The 17717-nt window shown below is 39.6% G+C and overlaps 1 protein-coding gene across 1 annotated transcript in view; it reads right to left on the bottom strand.

Annotated features, from left to right (window-relative positions):
- Window positions 1-5373: 5373 nt before the first annotated feature.
- Window positions 5374-17717, bottom strand: part of fam98a (family with sequence similarity 98 member A) — a 35972-nt gene continuing 23628 nt past the window's right edge. The window contains exons 5-8 of the mRNA XM_073050514.1: window positions 16333-16413; window positions 11027-11143; window positions 8316-8483; window positions 5374-7238 (exon numbers count right to left, since the gene is read on the bottom strand). Coding sequence (XP_072906615.1) covers window positions 6426-7238; window positions 8316-8483; window positions 11027-11143; window positions 16333-16413 — 1179 coding nt within the window. The 3' untranslated portion in view covers window positions 5374-6425. The remainder of the gene's footprint in view (window positions 7239-8315; window positions 8484-11026; window positions 11144-16332; window positions 16414-17717) is intronic.

The following is a 17717-nucleotide window of genomic DNA, read 5'->3' as shown; positions in this document are numbered from 1 at the left end:
CAGTTGAAGCTTTCGGGCAGAAGATAGCAGGACTTTATCCAGGATCTCTCTGTATTTAGCAGCATTCATCTTCCCATCAATACTGACCAGATTTCCAGTCCCTGCTGCAGAAAAGCAACTGCATTTCATGATTCTATCTCCACCATACTTTACAGTAGGAATGGTGTTACTGGGCTGATGTGGAGTATTGGATTTACACCACACCTACCAGTTAGTATTGAGGGCAAAATGTTCCACTTTGGTCTCATCCAACTAGACCATCTTTACAGTGTCTTCTAAGTGACTCTTTGCAGTCTTTTTGCTTACCAAGGGCATGCTTTTTTTTAAAGCCAGGGCTTCTTACTTGCCACTCTTCTATAAATACCCTTTTTGTGTAAGGCCTTGAGATTGTAAAGCCATGAACTTAATTTACAGTTGCAGCTACTGACTTTTACAGCCCACTCCGACTGTTGGTGTCACTGTAGCTTCTAATTAGCGCCATTCTTTTCCAGCAACTAAGTGTAGAGGGGTGGCCTGACCTGTGGCTGTGGTTTCATTTTTTTTCCATAATGGACTGCATTGACCTCTGAGGTATGTTCAGTGCCTTTGTGATTGTCTTGTACCCGTCTCCAAATTTATGCTTCTCTATTATCATTTCCCTAACTTGTCTAGATTGCTTTTTTGTCTTCAATTTGGTTTGGTCTGTTGAAAATTTACCATACTGTTGGATCTTTGAGGGGGGGGGGGCATATATCCTTACAAATTCATTGATCTTCCTATATCTTTTTTACATCAACAAATTGGATGAGTAGGTTAAAACAAATTATATTGCACCTGACAAAAATTAGCATTGTAATTACAGAGGATGAATACTTTGAGCCTCAATTTTGGTTTTTAATTTTTAGCAAATTGTTGAGAGGTTTTGGAACTTCTCTTTTGATTTTCACATGATGCACAAAGTTTTGTGGATATACTCAAACCTATTTCAATACATTTTAAATTTAGAAAATAAGACACTGAAATGTGAAAATAGTTGTGGGGCGGAATACTTTTGTATATTTAACCCACACATTACTACAAGCTTTAAAGCCCTTTTAGCAACTGCTTCATCCTGTTGCCAGTACTAATGAATTTTTTGTACACTACTACAGGAAAAATAGCATACATGGGTATTTACAATAAAGGCACTGGAGCCCCTTTGTGCAAGGATGGTAACATACCAGAAACTGGCTCTATGGTTGTGATCCCTCAGATACCATTCTTAACACAAATTAGAGAGGCTATTTATCTACATGGACATGGACATGAGAATACTTCCTGAATCTGTATACACAATTCCAGGATCTTTGTTCCATTTCAGAATTAGTTGTATATCTAGTAATATACTAGATATAGCAGATATTTGTAGTAAGCACAAGGTTGTAATTGTGGGAGATTTTAATTTTCCACACATAGACTGGGAAGCCCATTCTAGAAAATGGCTGGATGGTTTGGAGTTGTAAAATGTGTGCAAGATAGTTTTTTGCAGCAATACATAGAGTTACCAACTAGAGAAGGGGCAGTGTTGGATCTCCTGTTAGGGAAAGAGATAGGTTGTGTGAAGGAGTTATGTGTTGCGGAGCACTTCGGGTCCAGTGATCACAATACCATTAGTTTCAAAATAATTATGGAGGAGGATAGGACTGGACCCAGGGTTGAGATTTTTGATTGGAGAAAAGCTAACTTTGAGGAGATGCGAAAGGATTTAGAAGGTGTGGATTAGGACAATTTGTTTTATGGGGAGGTCATTTAAAGGTGAAATTTTGAGGATACAGAATCTTTATGTTCCTGTTAGGTTGAAAGGAAAGGTTAAAAATTTGAGAGAGCCATAGTTTTCAAGGGATATTGGAAGCTTGGTTCGGAAAAAGAGAGAGATCTACAATAAATATAGGCAGCATGGAGTAAATGAGGTGCTCGAGGAATATAAAGAATGTAAAAAGAATCTTAAAGAAGTTAGAAAAGCTAAAAGAAGATGAGGTTGCTTTGGCAAGTAAGGTAAAAATAAATCCAAAGGGTTTCTACAGTTATATTATTAGCAAAAGGATAGTGACGGATAAAATTGGTCCCACAGAGAATCAGAGTGGATAGCTATGTGTGGAGCCAAAAGAGATGGGGGAGATTTTGAACAAATTCACTAAGGAGAAGGATATTGAACTGTGTAAGGTAAGGGAAACAAGTATGGAAGTTATGGAAACTATGATAATTAAAGAAGAGGAAGTACTGGCGCTTTTAAAGAATATTAAAGTGGATAAGTCTCCAGGTCCTGACAGGATATTCCCTAGGACCTTGAGGGAAGTTAGTGAAATAGCAGGGGCTCTGACAGAAATATTTCAAATGTCATTAGAAACGGGGATGGTGCCGGAGAATTGGAGAGTTGCTCAAGTGGTTCCATTGTTTAAAAAGGGTTCTAAGAGTAAACCTAGCAATTATTGGCCTGTAAGTTTGACATCAGTGGTGGGTAAATTAATGGAAAGTATTCTTAGAGATGGTATATATAATTATCTGGATAGACAGGGTCTAATTAGGGGCAGTCAACATGGATTTGTGCATGGAAGGTCATGTTTGACAAATCTTATTGTATTGTTTGAAGAGGTTACTAGGAAAGTTGACGAGGGTAAAGTAGTGGATGTTGTCTATATGGACTTCAGTAAGGCCTTTGACAAGGTTCCACATGGAATGTTAGTTAGGAAGGTTCAATTATTAGGTATTAATATTGAAGTAGTAAAATGGATTTAACAGTGGCTGAATGAGAGATTCCAGAGAGTAGTGGTGGATAACTGTTTGTCAGGTTGGAGGCCGGTGACTAGTGGTATGCCTCGGATCTGTACTGGGTCCAATGTTGTTTGTCATATACATTAATGATCTGGATGATGGGGTGGTAAATTGGATTAGTAAGTATGCAGATGATACTAAGGTAGGTGGTGTTGTGGATAATGAAGTAAGTTTTCAAAGCTTGCAGAGGGATTTAGGCCAGTTAGAAGAGTGGGCTGAAAGATGGCAGATGGAGTTTAATGCTGAGAAGTGAGAGGTGCTACATTTTGGTAGGAATAATCAAAATAGGACATACATGGTAAATGGTAGGGCATTGAGGAATGCAGTAGAACAGAGTGATCTAGGAATAATGGTGCATAGTTCCCTGAAGGTGGAATCTCATGTGGATAGGGTGGTGAAGAAAGCTTTTGGTATGCTGGCCTTTATAAATCAGAGCATTGAGTATAGGAGTTGGGATGTAATGTTAAAATTGTACAAGGCATTGGTGAGGCCGAATTTGGAGTATTGTGTACAGTTCTGGTCAGTGAATTATAGGAAAGATGTCAACAAATTAGAGAGTACAGAGAAGATTTACTAGAATGTTACCTGGGTTTCAGCACCTAAGGTACAGGGAAAGGTTGAACAAGTTAGGTCTTTATTCTTTGGAGCGTAGAAGGTTGAGGGGGGACTTGATAGAGGTATTTAAAATTATGAAGGGGGATAGATAGAGTTGATGTGGATAGGCTTTTTCCATTGAGAGTAGGGGAGATTCAAACAAGAGGACATGAGTTGAGAGTTAGGGGGCAGAAGTTTAGGGGTAACATGAGGGGGAACTTCTTTACTCAGAGAGTGGTAGCTGTGTGGAATGAGCTTCCAGTAGAAGTGGTAGAGGCAGGTTTGATTTTGTCATTTAAAAAAAAAATTGGAAAGTAATATGGACAGGAAAGGAATGGAGGGTTATGGGCTGAGTGCAGGTAGGTGGGACTAGGTGAGAGTAAGCGTTCAGCACAGACTAGAAGGGCCGAGATGGCCTGTTTCCATGGTGTAATTGTTATATGGTTAGATAACATTGAGGGGAAATCCCGGTTGATTTATTTTGCTTCCAGTTCAAAATTGCAATACCCCTACAAGCCACCATGCTGACATCAGTTAACAGCAGGACAAAATAAGGACATGAATGATGCATTTCTGGAGCATTCAATACAACAGCATTAGCAAGGAAAAAGTTTGATTCAGTTATCTGTAGCTCTGTGTTAGATTAAATCTACATATGGTTCTATATTTCAGGAGGATTTACATTGTATTAGCCAAGCCCAATTTCCCACCCTTGAGTCAGTTCCTCAAATGCAGGCCATCCAAATATCAGTTAGGAATTTCCTCCTCTTCCCCCCCCCCCCCACCCCCCCATTTAAATGGCAGTTGGATCTTTAATCGCTTTTAATCCACACAGGAACAGTAAACTGGGGCACTAGCCAAAGTTTCATGGAAATAGCTAAAGTATAAAAAAGACAAATTAAGTAACATATTATGCTTTTAAAAGAAATACAGAACAAATTAGAACACTATAAATATTATTACAATACCATAAAACTGTATTAATTCCTGATAGTTATTGATGGAGGAATTCATCAAGTGTACATGGCTGTGTTCTTTAGATTGACTGTAAATGACCCTAGAGCAGATACTGGAATGCCTTCATACAATGTTATTGCTGATTGCACCTTCTAAATCACTTTCAAAATGATTGTTGACAACTCTTTGCAGTTCCTAACTTATTTTAAGTAGTGAAATAATTTCTACTCCTGGCCACTTTTGCCATCTTCAAGCCTGAAATCTTGATATCGCAGCCAGATGCTTGTCAGAAAATGTTCAGTGAGTTTCCTGTCCCAATTAAATGGCATAATGTCCCAAATAAACAAAGAGAATCTTGGCTAGTTTCTCAATTAGTTTTTGTTCGTTAAGAATTGTCCAAAACAAGTGGCTACGCCGATTAACGAATGGCTCAATTAACCAAAATCTTCTGTATATACTATTTATTTTAGTATACTTTAGAGCTGGTAATTTTTAGCATCCTTCTTGGACAAAATAGATAAATTGTTTAAATGAAGCGCCATTTCTTCCTTAAATAGAAACTTTACATACAAGGAAACAAAAGATGTTAATGATATTTGAACACTTTATACTCAGTTTTAGTCCTCACAAGCAAGTCTGTGGAATATTAAGTAACTGTTTGAAGAGCAAAATACAATCTTTAAAGATTGACAAGATCTCTTCACAATCAACCACAAACTACGGGTGAATTAGTGTTTCTAGCCATTCATACCATTAATGTCCTGCAGCTCAAGTTGATAAAGGGCTGTTGCTATGTGATTACAAGAGTGAACTATAGTCAGTATACAAGTGGTAAACTGCAAGGAAAAACTATTATAATTTTCAGATCTTATCATGTAATCATAACCCGTGATGAAAACACTTCTTTGCACTGTTGTTCCTGGCTGAAACTACAGTGATGACAAAGACTGTGACTCAATAAGACAAAAAAAATGAAACACTTTTGTTTGAATTAGATGACTGAAATTACAACGCAACAGCATGCATGAAGGATTACTTGTTTCAAATTTCCTTTTATTTCCAGCATTTTGACCACGGATTAATAAATATCCTGCAATCAGAAACAGACTCGATTTTAATGAAATACGTATGGAGTCGTCCATGCCAGATTTTTCTTCCTACAACGGGAACAAAATCACCGAATTTTGCTATCAGCCCCACTTGGTCAATATTCTCCCTTGTCTGTAGAATTATAGGCATTGTGCATCATATTTTAAGGCTGAATTAGTCAAACCCAACACTTAGCCCTTTCTGTGGTTACTATCTTCTGCAATTTTCAAATCACAAGGATTTGCAAATGGGATGATACACAGTAAGCATCTAATGAACATTATAACTCAGAATGGGTGCTACCCCACCATAATTCCTCATTTCATACTTGGCATAAACACAAAACACAACATACATACTTAAAGCAAAACTGTTGATGCTGAAATCTCTCATGACACAAAAGATTTCTCTTATCACCTGTATCCTGAGTTCAGCAAAAACTCAACAATTCCAAACAATAAAACAGCATTCAGATACTTTATTGCTCACCTCCCATGCAGCTTCACCACATCATTCACCCTGCTTGTTAAGTTTACATATATGTACATTTACCAGCCAGCAAGAACAATTATGTGGCTTAACCTTGAGAACAGAAGAGAAACAAGCTCTGCAAATCCTTTTGCTGAAAATGTTAGCCAGCGGAAAGGGGAAGGTGGGTTCAGTTTGGGCTCAAATATTCGGTTTGTAGTGCACTTTCAAAAAACTAAGAGTTTTAGTTGTGCCGTTGGCATTTACACATGCAGAAAAGAAAAACCTTTTTTTTGCTGCGCTTCAAGTACAGTTTCACATTGTAAACCCTTGTGTGAGAAGTGGGGGTGGGAGGCAGGAAAAGAAATCACTTCTGATGGAGGAAAGGCTTGTCTGCATTCTGCTTGTTTAGACAACAAATCTGCAACACTGCTCATTCAATACAAAGTAGTGGCATTCCAGTTGGTAATTGGTACTTGGGCAAATCTGCGCCCCTTGCAGGATGAAGCCAATAGTGAAAACTATTATCAGCTGGAATACTGCCTACCTTGATAGAAACCAGTTGAATTATATTGTTGGCCTCCTTGCTGGAAATATTGCTCAAACTGTCCTCCCTGGTTGTAGCTTTGTCCACCTCTGCTGCTCCACCCACCACCTTGACCCCCACGCCCTCCACGACCCCCACGGCCGCGGCCTCCTCGTCCTCCAGCTCGTCCTCCTCCCTGATCATGGCCACCATCCTGATACCTGTTGTCTTGATGTCCTTGGTAACCACCTCCTTGATAGCCACCCCCTTGATAGCTGCTACCACCTGATTGGTAGCCACCACCTCGGTAGCCACTGGGCCCCCCATGGTAGCTAGAATCTTGATGACCACTTCCATCTGACCATCCGCCTTGAATTTTTCCTCTGCCTCCTCCACGTCCTCCTTGTTCTGTCCTATCATAGCCACCACGGCCCCCACCTCTGCTGCCTTGATCATATCCGCCTCTTCCACCTCCTCCGTAGGATCCTTGATCGTATCCACCTCTTCCTCCTCCATAGGATCCTTGATCATATCCGCCTCTTCCTCCTCCTCCATAGGATCCCTGATCATATCCACCTCTTCCATAAGAGCCCTGATCATATCCGCCTCTTCCACCTCCTCCGTAGGAACCTTGATCATATCCGCCTCTTCCACCTCCTCCGTAGGAGCCTTGATCATATCCGCCTCTTCCACCTCCTCGTCCACCACCAGACTGGACGTTGTCTGGTCTTTTCTGCCATGGTGGCATCTCTGGTGGTGGAGCCTCAATTTCGTTTGGCCTACCACCTCTATCTGGCACTCTTCCCATAAGCACCTGGATAGTGAAGAGATCAAGAAGAGTAATCACTCAAGGATAATAACTTATTTTCAATATTATAAGTTACATTTTTGACACCTACAAAGTAAATATTAAACAGTGCAGTCCATGATTCCAAAACACAACAAAAAACTCTGAGATTATTAAGATAAGTCGGAGGAACTCTGCGCCAATTGAACTCATACCAGGTCCTTGAGTTAGATAGGTAATCTCACTACCCACAATCCTGCAAATTTCCATTTCATGGGTTTATCCAGCTCTGTTTTGATATTCAGCAAATCTTCTTATTACAACTACTCAGGCTCTACATTGCAGATCATACAAATTCACTGCACCTTTTTTCCTCTCATGCTTTTCATTGTTATTGTAAGCGTGGCTACTTTTTATAGAAGCTTCTGATCTACACTATCAATACTCTTCATGCCAATAATCACCACTAGTTTAAGCAGTGTGGGGAGGGATTCACTCCAATGCTTCCTTATACACTTCTTCTGTTCAAGGCCATGACATTTTTGTGTCATTTGTACTTGTGTTTTATGCCTCTAATAATTAATTCAAGAATCTCATGCAATTTTTACACTGCCTATCTAAATATGTTGTGCCACCAAAGACCCTCAGAATTCCTTGTTACCACCCAAGCCAGCCCTACTTCAGTAAAATTGAGCTATTTATGATGTTCTCTTCATATCAACCAAAATTATCATTGTCCTTTGCTGTATCAATGTTATATGTATCTGCCTATTTCTGTTATCCATGTTCTCCTGGAGACCATCACCCACCTGCACTTCCTAAATTTTGGGTGTATAAATTGGCCCTTGGTATTATACCTTATATACAGTACCCATATTAGTATCGGTGACTTTAGAGGAAATACACCACCGTTAAGTTTTCATTGTAATTACTGTATCTCAGGCACTTGCATCCTGAGGGTTAAAACCTTCAATCTGGTGCAAACAGATAATACAATTACCAGTGAAGAGTTAACATGTGTTTGTTACAATGAATGACACACTGCAATGTTGTTCAGCAAGGCTCCACTTTTGTCAGTACTGGCAGAGGCATGAGTAACTGTACCTTATTGACTGCACATGCAGTCTTCTCTCGGGTGGTGCCGCTGCTGGTTCGCAAAATCTTGGACAAGTCCTCTCGAGCAGCTAGTAGATGTGCAACAGAAATAGTGCTTTTTGGACTCAGGGTTGCACGCTTGGGCTGATAAATTTTAGCCAATTTTTCAACCTGGCTCTGTAGAGAACAGAAAATATATAAAAAACATTGGTATTAAATGTAAAAATACTGGATCATAATTCTGAAATCTACATAAAATTGGAATCTTCACTGTTACAGTTTTCCTCTGGCTAGTTTTCTTAGCATGGGGAACCTGGGGATATTTTATAACCACAAGCTGTATCTAGTTGGTTTGTGTCCATCATTTGTTACATTTAGCAGGTTCCCCCCTAAACCTGCAAACTAACCATCGATGTATAAATGGAAATGACAGGGAAAGACTTAAAATCCCAAAAACCTACTGCACTACTTTGAAAGATGTGGTAAAATTAGTCTTTTTATCATTTTTCCAAAATAAGTTTAAAACAAGCTTACAAAATACAGACAATATTATATATAAATCTGTATATATCTGGAATGGTTCCAGAGACTGGAAAATTGCAAAGGTCACTTCACTCTTCAAGAAGGGTGAGAGACAGAAGAAAGGTAATTATAGGCCAGTTAGTCTGACCTCAGTGACTGGGAAGATGTTGTGAGTTGATCATAAAGGATGTGGTTTCGGGGTACTTGTAGGCACATGATAAAATAGTCCATAGTCAGCTTGGTTTCCTCAAGGGAAAATCTTGCCTGACAAATCTGTTGGAATTCTTTAAAGCAAGCTAGACAAAAGAGAATTGGTTGATGTTGTGTACTTGGATTTTCACAAGGCCTTTGATAAGGTGCCACACATGAAGCTGTTTAACAAGCTACAAGCCCATGGTATTACAGGAAAGATTCTCACATAGATAAAGCAAGCGGCTGACTCGCAGGAAGCAAAGAGTGAGAATAAAAGGAGCCATTTCTGGTTGGCTACCAGTGACTAGTGATGTTCCACAGGGGTCTGTGTTGGGACTGATTCTTTTTATTGAACTGAACTGACTTCATTTCTTACATCCTTCGCATACTTGAGTAAAAATCTTTACGTTACATCCCCATCTAAATGTGCCATGTGCAATCACAGTAATTTATAATAAATAGAACAGTCAATGTAATTCATCAGTCTGATGGCCTGGTGGAAGAAACTGTCCCGGAGCCGGTTGGTCCTGGCTTTTATGCTGTGGTACTGCTTCCCGGATGGTAGCAGCTGGAATAGATCGTGGTTAGGATGACTTGGATCCCCAATGATCCTACGGGCCCCTTTTACACACCTGTCCTTGTAAATGTCCTGGATCATGGGAAGTTCACAACTACAGATGCGCTGGGCTCTCCGCACCACTCTCTGCAGAGTGTGTTACATGCTCATAACTTGGATGATGGAATTCATGGTTTGTTGCAAAATTTGCAGACAATATGAAGATAGGTGAAGGGGCAGGTACTTTTAAGGAAATAGGGAGGCTACAGAAGGACAAGACAGATTAAGAGAATGGGCAAAGGAGTGACGGATGAATACAGTATGGTCATGCACTTTGGTAGGAGAAATGAGAGGGTTGAATATTTTCTAAATGGAGAGAAAATACAAAAATTTGAAGCACAAAGGGATTTGGGAGTGCTTGTACAGGATTCCTAAAGTTTAATTTGCAAGTTGAGTCTATAGCGAAGAAGACAAATGCAATGTTAGCAGTGATTTCAAGAGGACTGGAATATAAAAGCAAGGATATAAAATTGAGACTTTATGAAGCACTGGTGCGGCCTCTCTTGGAGTATTATGTGCAGTTTTGGGCCCCTTATCTTAGAAAGGGTATGCTGAAACTGGAGAGGGTTCAAAGGAGGTTCATGAAAATGATTCCAAGATTGAATGGCTTGTCATATGAAGAGTGTTTGATGGCTCTGGGTTGTATTCACTGGAATTTAGGTGACCTAATTGGAACCCATGGAATGATGAAAGGCCTTGATATAGTGGATGTGGAGAAGATGTTTCCTATGGTGGGAGTGTCTAAGACCAGAGGGCACAGCCTCAAAATAGATGTGCATCCTTTTAGAACAGAGACGAGGAAGAATTTATTTAGCCAGAGAACGGTAAATCTGTGGAATTCTTTACCATAAGGCAGCTGTGGAGGCCAAGTACTTATGTATATTTAAGGCAAAGGTTGTTAGATTCTTGATTGGTTAGGGCATGAAAGGATACAGGGAGAAGGCAGGAGATTGGGGATGAGAGGAAAAATGGATCAGCCATGATGAAATGACAGGCCAAATGGCCTAATTCTGCTTCTATACCTTATGGTTTGAATAAATAGATTCTTAAAAATGTACACAAATTATTACTATTTTAAAAAATTCTACCAATTTCAAAGTTCCTGAAAAGGTGAAATTTTTTTCACAAAACACATCTTCAAAGGCAAATCTAATGAAACTATGGAAATTATTCCAGCAGCTGCCTTTCAGTTAAGTGAAAGGAATATAGGGTACTCCAAGTCAGATTACAAATGGCACACCCAGCTTACATCCATTATTCATAACCATACATGTACAGTTCAAAACCTTTTCTGAAATTGATCTTGTTAGGAAATGATTTTCTTACAAGGGTCAATGTGTTTAGGAATAAAGGGAAAATCAATACAGATCTTAATCAATGAGTACTATACCTTAGCTCGGTCAGACCACCCAAACGACTGAATGGTTACATCCATACGTTTCAGCAACATCTTTCGTCGCACTTCATATTCATTAACAAGGATTTGATTGATGGTTTCTAGTTTTTCCTACAAACAGAGAGCAAATTACTTCAAAAATTCCACTATAACTACACCAAAAGAAAATATGCACAAGCTCAAATACTTAATCAACATGGTCTACATCACTAAAGTTTCCAAATTAGCTACCTACTGGAAGAATACCAGTTTGGTTTAAATTTAATAAGCAGACACTATTCACTTGTAACCTAGCAGCAAAACATTACAAAGATTTAAATGGTTCAGAGAGAGAACCAACTATAAATTTTGTTTCATGCAGAAGAATGCTGCTCCAATAATTAGCCATGGAAATACACTGTAGGGATCCACTAATGATCAGATGTTTCATCTTCAGACATCTTGGGCATGTACTTATGCATGTTGAAATAAAGATATACACTACAGAACAGAAACAGGCACTTTGGCCCATCCATTCCATGCCAAACTGTTCTTTTGTCTAATCCCATCAACCCACATATGGACTATAGCCCTCTGCACCCTTCTCTTCCAAGTACTTATCTAAATATATAATTCTGTAATGTCCTAAAGGTAAAATGCCTTACATTTAAATTTTGGCTCTGTAACTAGACAAACCCAATGGTGGAATACTAGCAAAAAGGGGAAACTGCACAGCTTTATACTAACAAGGACTTCCATACAAATGGCAATATTACTCATTTGCATGATCAATTCCATGGAAAATGTCTAAGTAGGCAAGTGCAAATAATTTTACTAGCAAAAATTAAAAATAAAACTAATGTAAAACTATGCATTTTGAACTAAACATTTAGAAAAAAATCTTAATACTTAGCTTTTCAAATAATGTCTAAATATATTAAATGTTTTGGTCTGTTAGAGCATCTTAAAAATTGTCCAAAAAAGTCTTTGACATCAGTGAGCTGTCAGGGCCATCAGGGCATTTTAGGGTGTCCATTGTATACTACCAGAGATCTCGTTGGTTAAGAGTCTGCTTTTCCTGTCAGATAAATCTCAGGTGCTGAGGTTGGGTTGCTTGGCTCTCCATATCAAAAAACACGAGAAAGAGAGTAAATGAGGATTGTAAGTGGTGACTACATGTGCAGAACATTTTGACCTATTATAAATGGGAACAAAGAATCACTCTTTTATGAAATAGACCCAGTTGGCTGCAGTGCAATCCCCTTTGACCAAATGATGTACAACTCCTTCAATGCAACCCAATACTTAGCATTAAATTTATCATGTTATAGGTCCTGATGGTTGCAGTTGAGTCAAGGTGAGTTCAAATTAGCTTTCTGCAGCAAGCAGAGGAGCTCATTACAATTAGGTGATCTTGAAATCCGTTACCATAATGAAAGATCGTGTCTGTGTACTGCAACACTGCTCCCAACTAGGATAGTTGGCTGTTATCTTTACTGTAAGTGTAACTTTTTTCTGCTTTCTTGGCTAGAATTGGAAATACTAATTTCAATCATTAGCAACAAAAGTGAAAAATGAATATTGTTGGTACAAAAATCATGATTATGGTTCATCAGTTTTTGCCTCTTCTTATCTCTGCAGTATAGTTACAATTAGGGTCCTGATAGAATCAAATTCAACTAAGATTTCAGGTAATGCATGTCATTGTTATTCCTTGTATAAAGAAAATCTAATTTACCCTCTTCTTCCAAATATTTTAAATGCAAGGTCCCAGTTATCCATCTAATTGGATGAAAAATATTTCTTCTATTAGTTGTACCAAAACTACAAGTATTCCTTCATCTTCTCTGCTATAAAGAGATCAAACCCAGCTTCTGAAAAATCCCCAGGTAACAGAAACTCTTCATTGTTTGTATCTTGGAGACATAAGACATAGTACTCCATATTTCACCTGATGGCATTAACATGGAATTCTCCAATTTCTGATAAACTGCTCCCCACCCCTTTCCTCTTTTCCTGATCCTGATTTGATCAAGGTAATAAGGATAATTCTGGGAATTATAGAGCAGTGAGTCTTACATCAGTGGTGGGCAAATTATTGGAGTGGATTCTACAAGCATTTGAAGAAGGGAGAGACAATATGGCTTTGTGAGGGCCAGGTCGTGTCTTAGAAGCTTAAAACTGTTTTTCAAGGAGGTGATAAAACAAATTGATGAAGGTAGAGTGGTAGATGTGGTGTATATGAATTTAAGTATTTGACAAAGTCACCAGAATATGCCGCCACAGGATCTATAGAAACACGTTTGCCTGAATTTGGAATTGGCTTGCCCACAGAAAGCAGATGATGATAATAGACGAGTGTATTCTGCCTAGAGGTTGGCGACTAGGGATGTTCCATTTGGGTCTGTTCTCATACCCCTAATCTCTGAGACTTTTTTTTTTAGAAATGTCTTGGATGGGGAAGTGGAAGGGTTGGATAGTAAATTTGCAGCTGACATTTAGGTTGGAGATGTTGCAGATAGTGCAGAAGACTGTTCTAGGCTGAAGGCAGGATGCAGAAAAGCAGTTTATGGAGTTTAATCTTGAAAAATGTGAAGATATCCCTTTTGGAGGATTGAACTTGAAGGCATTGTACAAGGTTAATGACAGGATTCTTAGCAGTGTGGAGGAACAGAGGGATCTTGGGGCTCAAGTCCATAGATCCCTCAAAGTTGCCACACAAGTTGCTAGGGTGGTTAAGAAGGCTTATTGTATGCTGGCCTTCATTAATCAGAGGACTGAGTTCAAAAGCTGTGAGGTTATGCTGCAGCTCCATAAAAAAAATTGGTTAGACTGTGCTCAGTTCTGGTCACCTCATTACAGGAAGGATGTGAAAGCTTTAGAGAGTGCAGGGGACATTTACTGGGACGTAACCTGGATTAGAGAATAGGTCTTATGAGGAAAGATTGAGTGGGCTATCTCTTTTTTCTGGCTGATGGAGGAAAAGAGGTGACTTGATAGAGGTGTTTATAATGGTTATTATGAGACAGTGGTCAGCTAGTACCGTTTCCCAGGGTGGCAAAGGCCAATACCAAAGGTCATCCATTTAAGATAAGTGTAGGAAAGTTTAGCAGAGAAATAAGAGAAAATCTGCAGAAGCTGGAAATCCAAACAACACACACAAAATGCTGGAGGAAGGCAGCATCTGTGGAAAAAAAAAATCAGTTGACTTTTTGAGGCAAAAACTTTTGCCAGAACTAGAGAAAATAAAAAGCTGAAGAGTAGATTTGAAAGGTGGGGGGAGGGGAGAGAGAACACCAGGATAGGTGAAACTTGGAGGGGGAGGGATGAAGCAAAAAGCTAGGAAGTTGATTGACCATGGAAGAAAGAAAAAAAGGTGGGGGGGGGGGGAGGGACACCAGAGGGAGGTGATGGGCAGACATGAGAGAGGGAAAAGGGGATGGGAAATGGTAAAGGGGGAGGCAGGGGGAGGCATACAGGCATAACTGGAGGTTTGAAAAATGGATATTCATGCCATCAGGTTGGAGGATACCCTAATGGAATACAAGGTGTTGTTCCTCCAACCTAAATGTGACCTTATCACGACAGTGTAGGAGGCCATGGATGGATATATGAGAATGGGAAGTGGAATTAAAATGGGTGGCCACTGGGAGATCCCCCTTCTTCTGGCGGATGGAGCATAGATGCTTGGCGAACCCATCTCCCAGTCTACGTTGGAACTCACTGATATACAGGAGGCCACACCGGGAACACCGAACATAGTATACGAACCCAACAGATTCACAGGTGAAGAGTCGCCTCACTCGGAAGGACTGAATGGTAGTAGGGGAGGTAGTGTAGGGCACTTATTCTGCTTGCAAGGATAAGTGCCAGGAGGGACGAATGGACAAGGGAGTCGCATAGGAAGCGAACCCTGTGGAAAGCAGAAAGTGGTGGGGGGAGGGGTAAGGGAGGGAGGGAAAGATGTGTTTGGTGGTAAGATATGTTGAGGTGGTAGAAGGGCGGAGGTTTCGGAGAATTATTAGCTGAACATGGAGGCTGGTGGGGTGGTAGGTGAGGACAAGAGGAACCATATCCTTAGTAGGGTGGCGGGAGGATGGGGTGAGAGCAGATAAGCATGAAATGGAAGAGATTCGTTGAGAGTAGCGTTGATGGTGGAGGAAGGGAAGCCCCTTTCTTTGAAAAAGGAGGATATCTTCTCCGTCCTAGAATGAAAAGCCTCATCCTGAGAGCAGATGTAGCAGAGACAGAGGAAGTGAGAGAAGGAGGAGACATCAGAGGTAGGTTTTTGTAACACAGAATGTTGAGTGCCTGGAACGCACCGCTGAGGGTGGTGTTGAAGGCTGATGCAATATAAATGTTTCAAAGATTCTTAGACAAGCAGGTGGATGAAAAAAAACATGAAGGATTATGAGGTTGTAGGAGGGAAGGGATAGATTGATCACAGAGAAGTTTATTTTGGTTGGTACAACATCATGGGCTGAAGGGCCATACTTCGCTGCACTGTTCTGTTCTACCCAATTCCTTCTACTTCCACCCCAACTCCCTATCACCCTGGTTCTCTCTTCTCCTCCACCCACTCCATCTATCCACTGCCCATACACTCCTACCACTACATTCCATCCTTCTACTGTTCCCATCTGCCTATCCACCTCCCTTATTCGGTTCCTTGCTCTTCTTTTCCTTGCCCAGATTCCATCATCTGCAACCTTTTGTTGACTCCACCAACTCCTCCCATCCTATTGGCATTTCCACTCTTCCCCCCCTTCATCTGTCCAACACCCCTCCTCTGGCTTTACCAATTGCTCTGCCTCTTCCCCTCGTTTGTTTATGCTGGCCATCATCCCTTCATCCCTCCACTGAGTTAGTCCTGTAAAGTGCACATATCATTCTTCTGTTGCCTCTCCATGTACTTGACAACCTACCGTGTGTGGTACCAAAATATGCACAGCATTCCATCCAAGGTTTAACCAGTTAGTAGATAAAAGTTTAGTAAGATTTTAAACTACTTATTTCCCCACATTTACTTCCTATTTATAAAGCCTGGATCCCAGTCAGATTTCAAAGAAGTTAATAAAGTTAACAACTTGAACTTTGACAATATTTACAAACAACATGGTTGAAAACAGGATTTGGCATCGAAAGTGCTCAAGAAATTTTGTCAGTAATCTGAAGAACACTATTGTAGAGTGCATTAAAGTACTGGATAATTATCTAGTTAAAGCTAGTTATGGAACAAAATTACCAATCATTTATTCCATTCAGATTGAAAATGATTACAATTATTTATATCACAAATAGTTAATAAGTAAATTACTTACCCAGTGAAGAGGGCCAAGTGCTTTTTTCATTAGAGGTTTACCCACATGATTAGGGGGTACTTTTGACAATGATTCTTTCAGCTGAAAGAAACATATTTGAAGTTAAAGCATAGACGAAGTAACTCAAAAGACATTATTTAAAGTTGTAAACCAACAATCATTTGAGAAATGGCATACAAAATTAAACAAGCAAAGTAATCTAAATAGTGAAATCACCCAGCTAGATACATTTATTTTTAAAGAGCCAATAAATCGGATTCCAACACAGAATGGACGTCTCAGCCAAAGAGTTCTTGGGGATGCAATGAACAGGGTGGCTAAAGGGTAAAGTGTGGACATGCTACAATTGGTTTAGTTAAGAGCACACAGGGTTGGGGGCAATATACATGGATAAGGGAGTGACTAACAGAAACAGAGTCAAGATAAATGATTGTCAGTAACTAGTGGTGTGCCATGGAGTTCAATGCCAGGGGCTCAACTATTTATCATCTTTGAAGGCATTGTAGCCAAATTTGCTGATGGTACAAAAATAGGTAGGTTAGCAGGGTCTGAGGACATACAGCATGAAGAAATATTTTGACATGTTAAGCAAATGACAAACATCCTCTCTGGAAGGATAAATATCATATATCCACTTTAATGGTGAGACACAACAAAATGTTGCATTCCAAAGGACCAAAGAGTCCTAGCATATGAAACAAAACATTTGCACACGGTCACAGCAAGATGTATAATGGGATGTTGACTTTATTGCAAGGGATATGGAGTATCAAAGTAGGGAAGATTTAATGCAGGCTCACAGTGTGTTGGTGAGTTTGCACACAATATATTGCTTCCATTTTTGGTGTCCATATTCAATGATGTGCTTGCATTCGAGGCAGTGCAGAAAAGGTTTACTATACTGATTTCTAGGATAGATGCCAACGTATGAAGAAACACTAAGCAGCTTGAGCTTTTATTCATTTGAGTAGAGAACCATCTGAAATGATTTTACTGAAATACAAGATTCAAGGGTTATTTCTGAAACAAGGGAGCTTATTTCAGAATATTTTAGAGTAGAAGAAATTTATTCCCTCAGGAGGATCAAGAATCTTTAGAATTCTCTATTCAAGAGTGTTGTGGAAAGGAGTCATGGAATGTATAGGTGGAAGACCTGACATTTAAACTAAACTACAGAAGTCAAAACAAATGGAAAGGTAGAAGGAAAATGTAATTGAGGCCATGTTGGATCAGCTGTGATCTTATTCACTGAAAATGTGAGCACAAGGGGCCAAGTGACCTATCCCAAGTTTGTTTATTCTAAATTGTCCACTTGAGCTGAGACATTTAAATAGTACAAAATGTCAAAATTAGTGATTTAAAACAAGTGGATGACATATAGCTGC

Source organism: Hemitrygon akajei, chromosome 7 (assembly GCF_048418815.1).
Source record: "Hemitrygon akajei chromosome 7, sHemAka1.3, whole genome shotgun sequence".
In the NCBI taxonomy this organism is placed as follows: Eukaryota; Metazoa; Chordata; class Chondrichthyes; order Myliobatiformes; family Dasyatidae; genus Hemitrygon; species Hemitrygon akajei.
The sequence above is the reverse complement of the archived record's forward strand: the minus strand, read 5'-3'. Positions and strand labels throughout refer to the sequence as shown.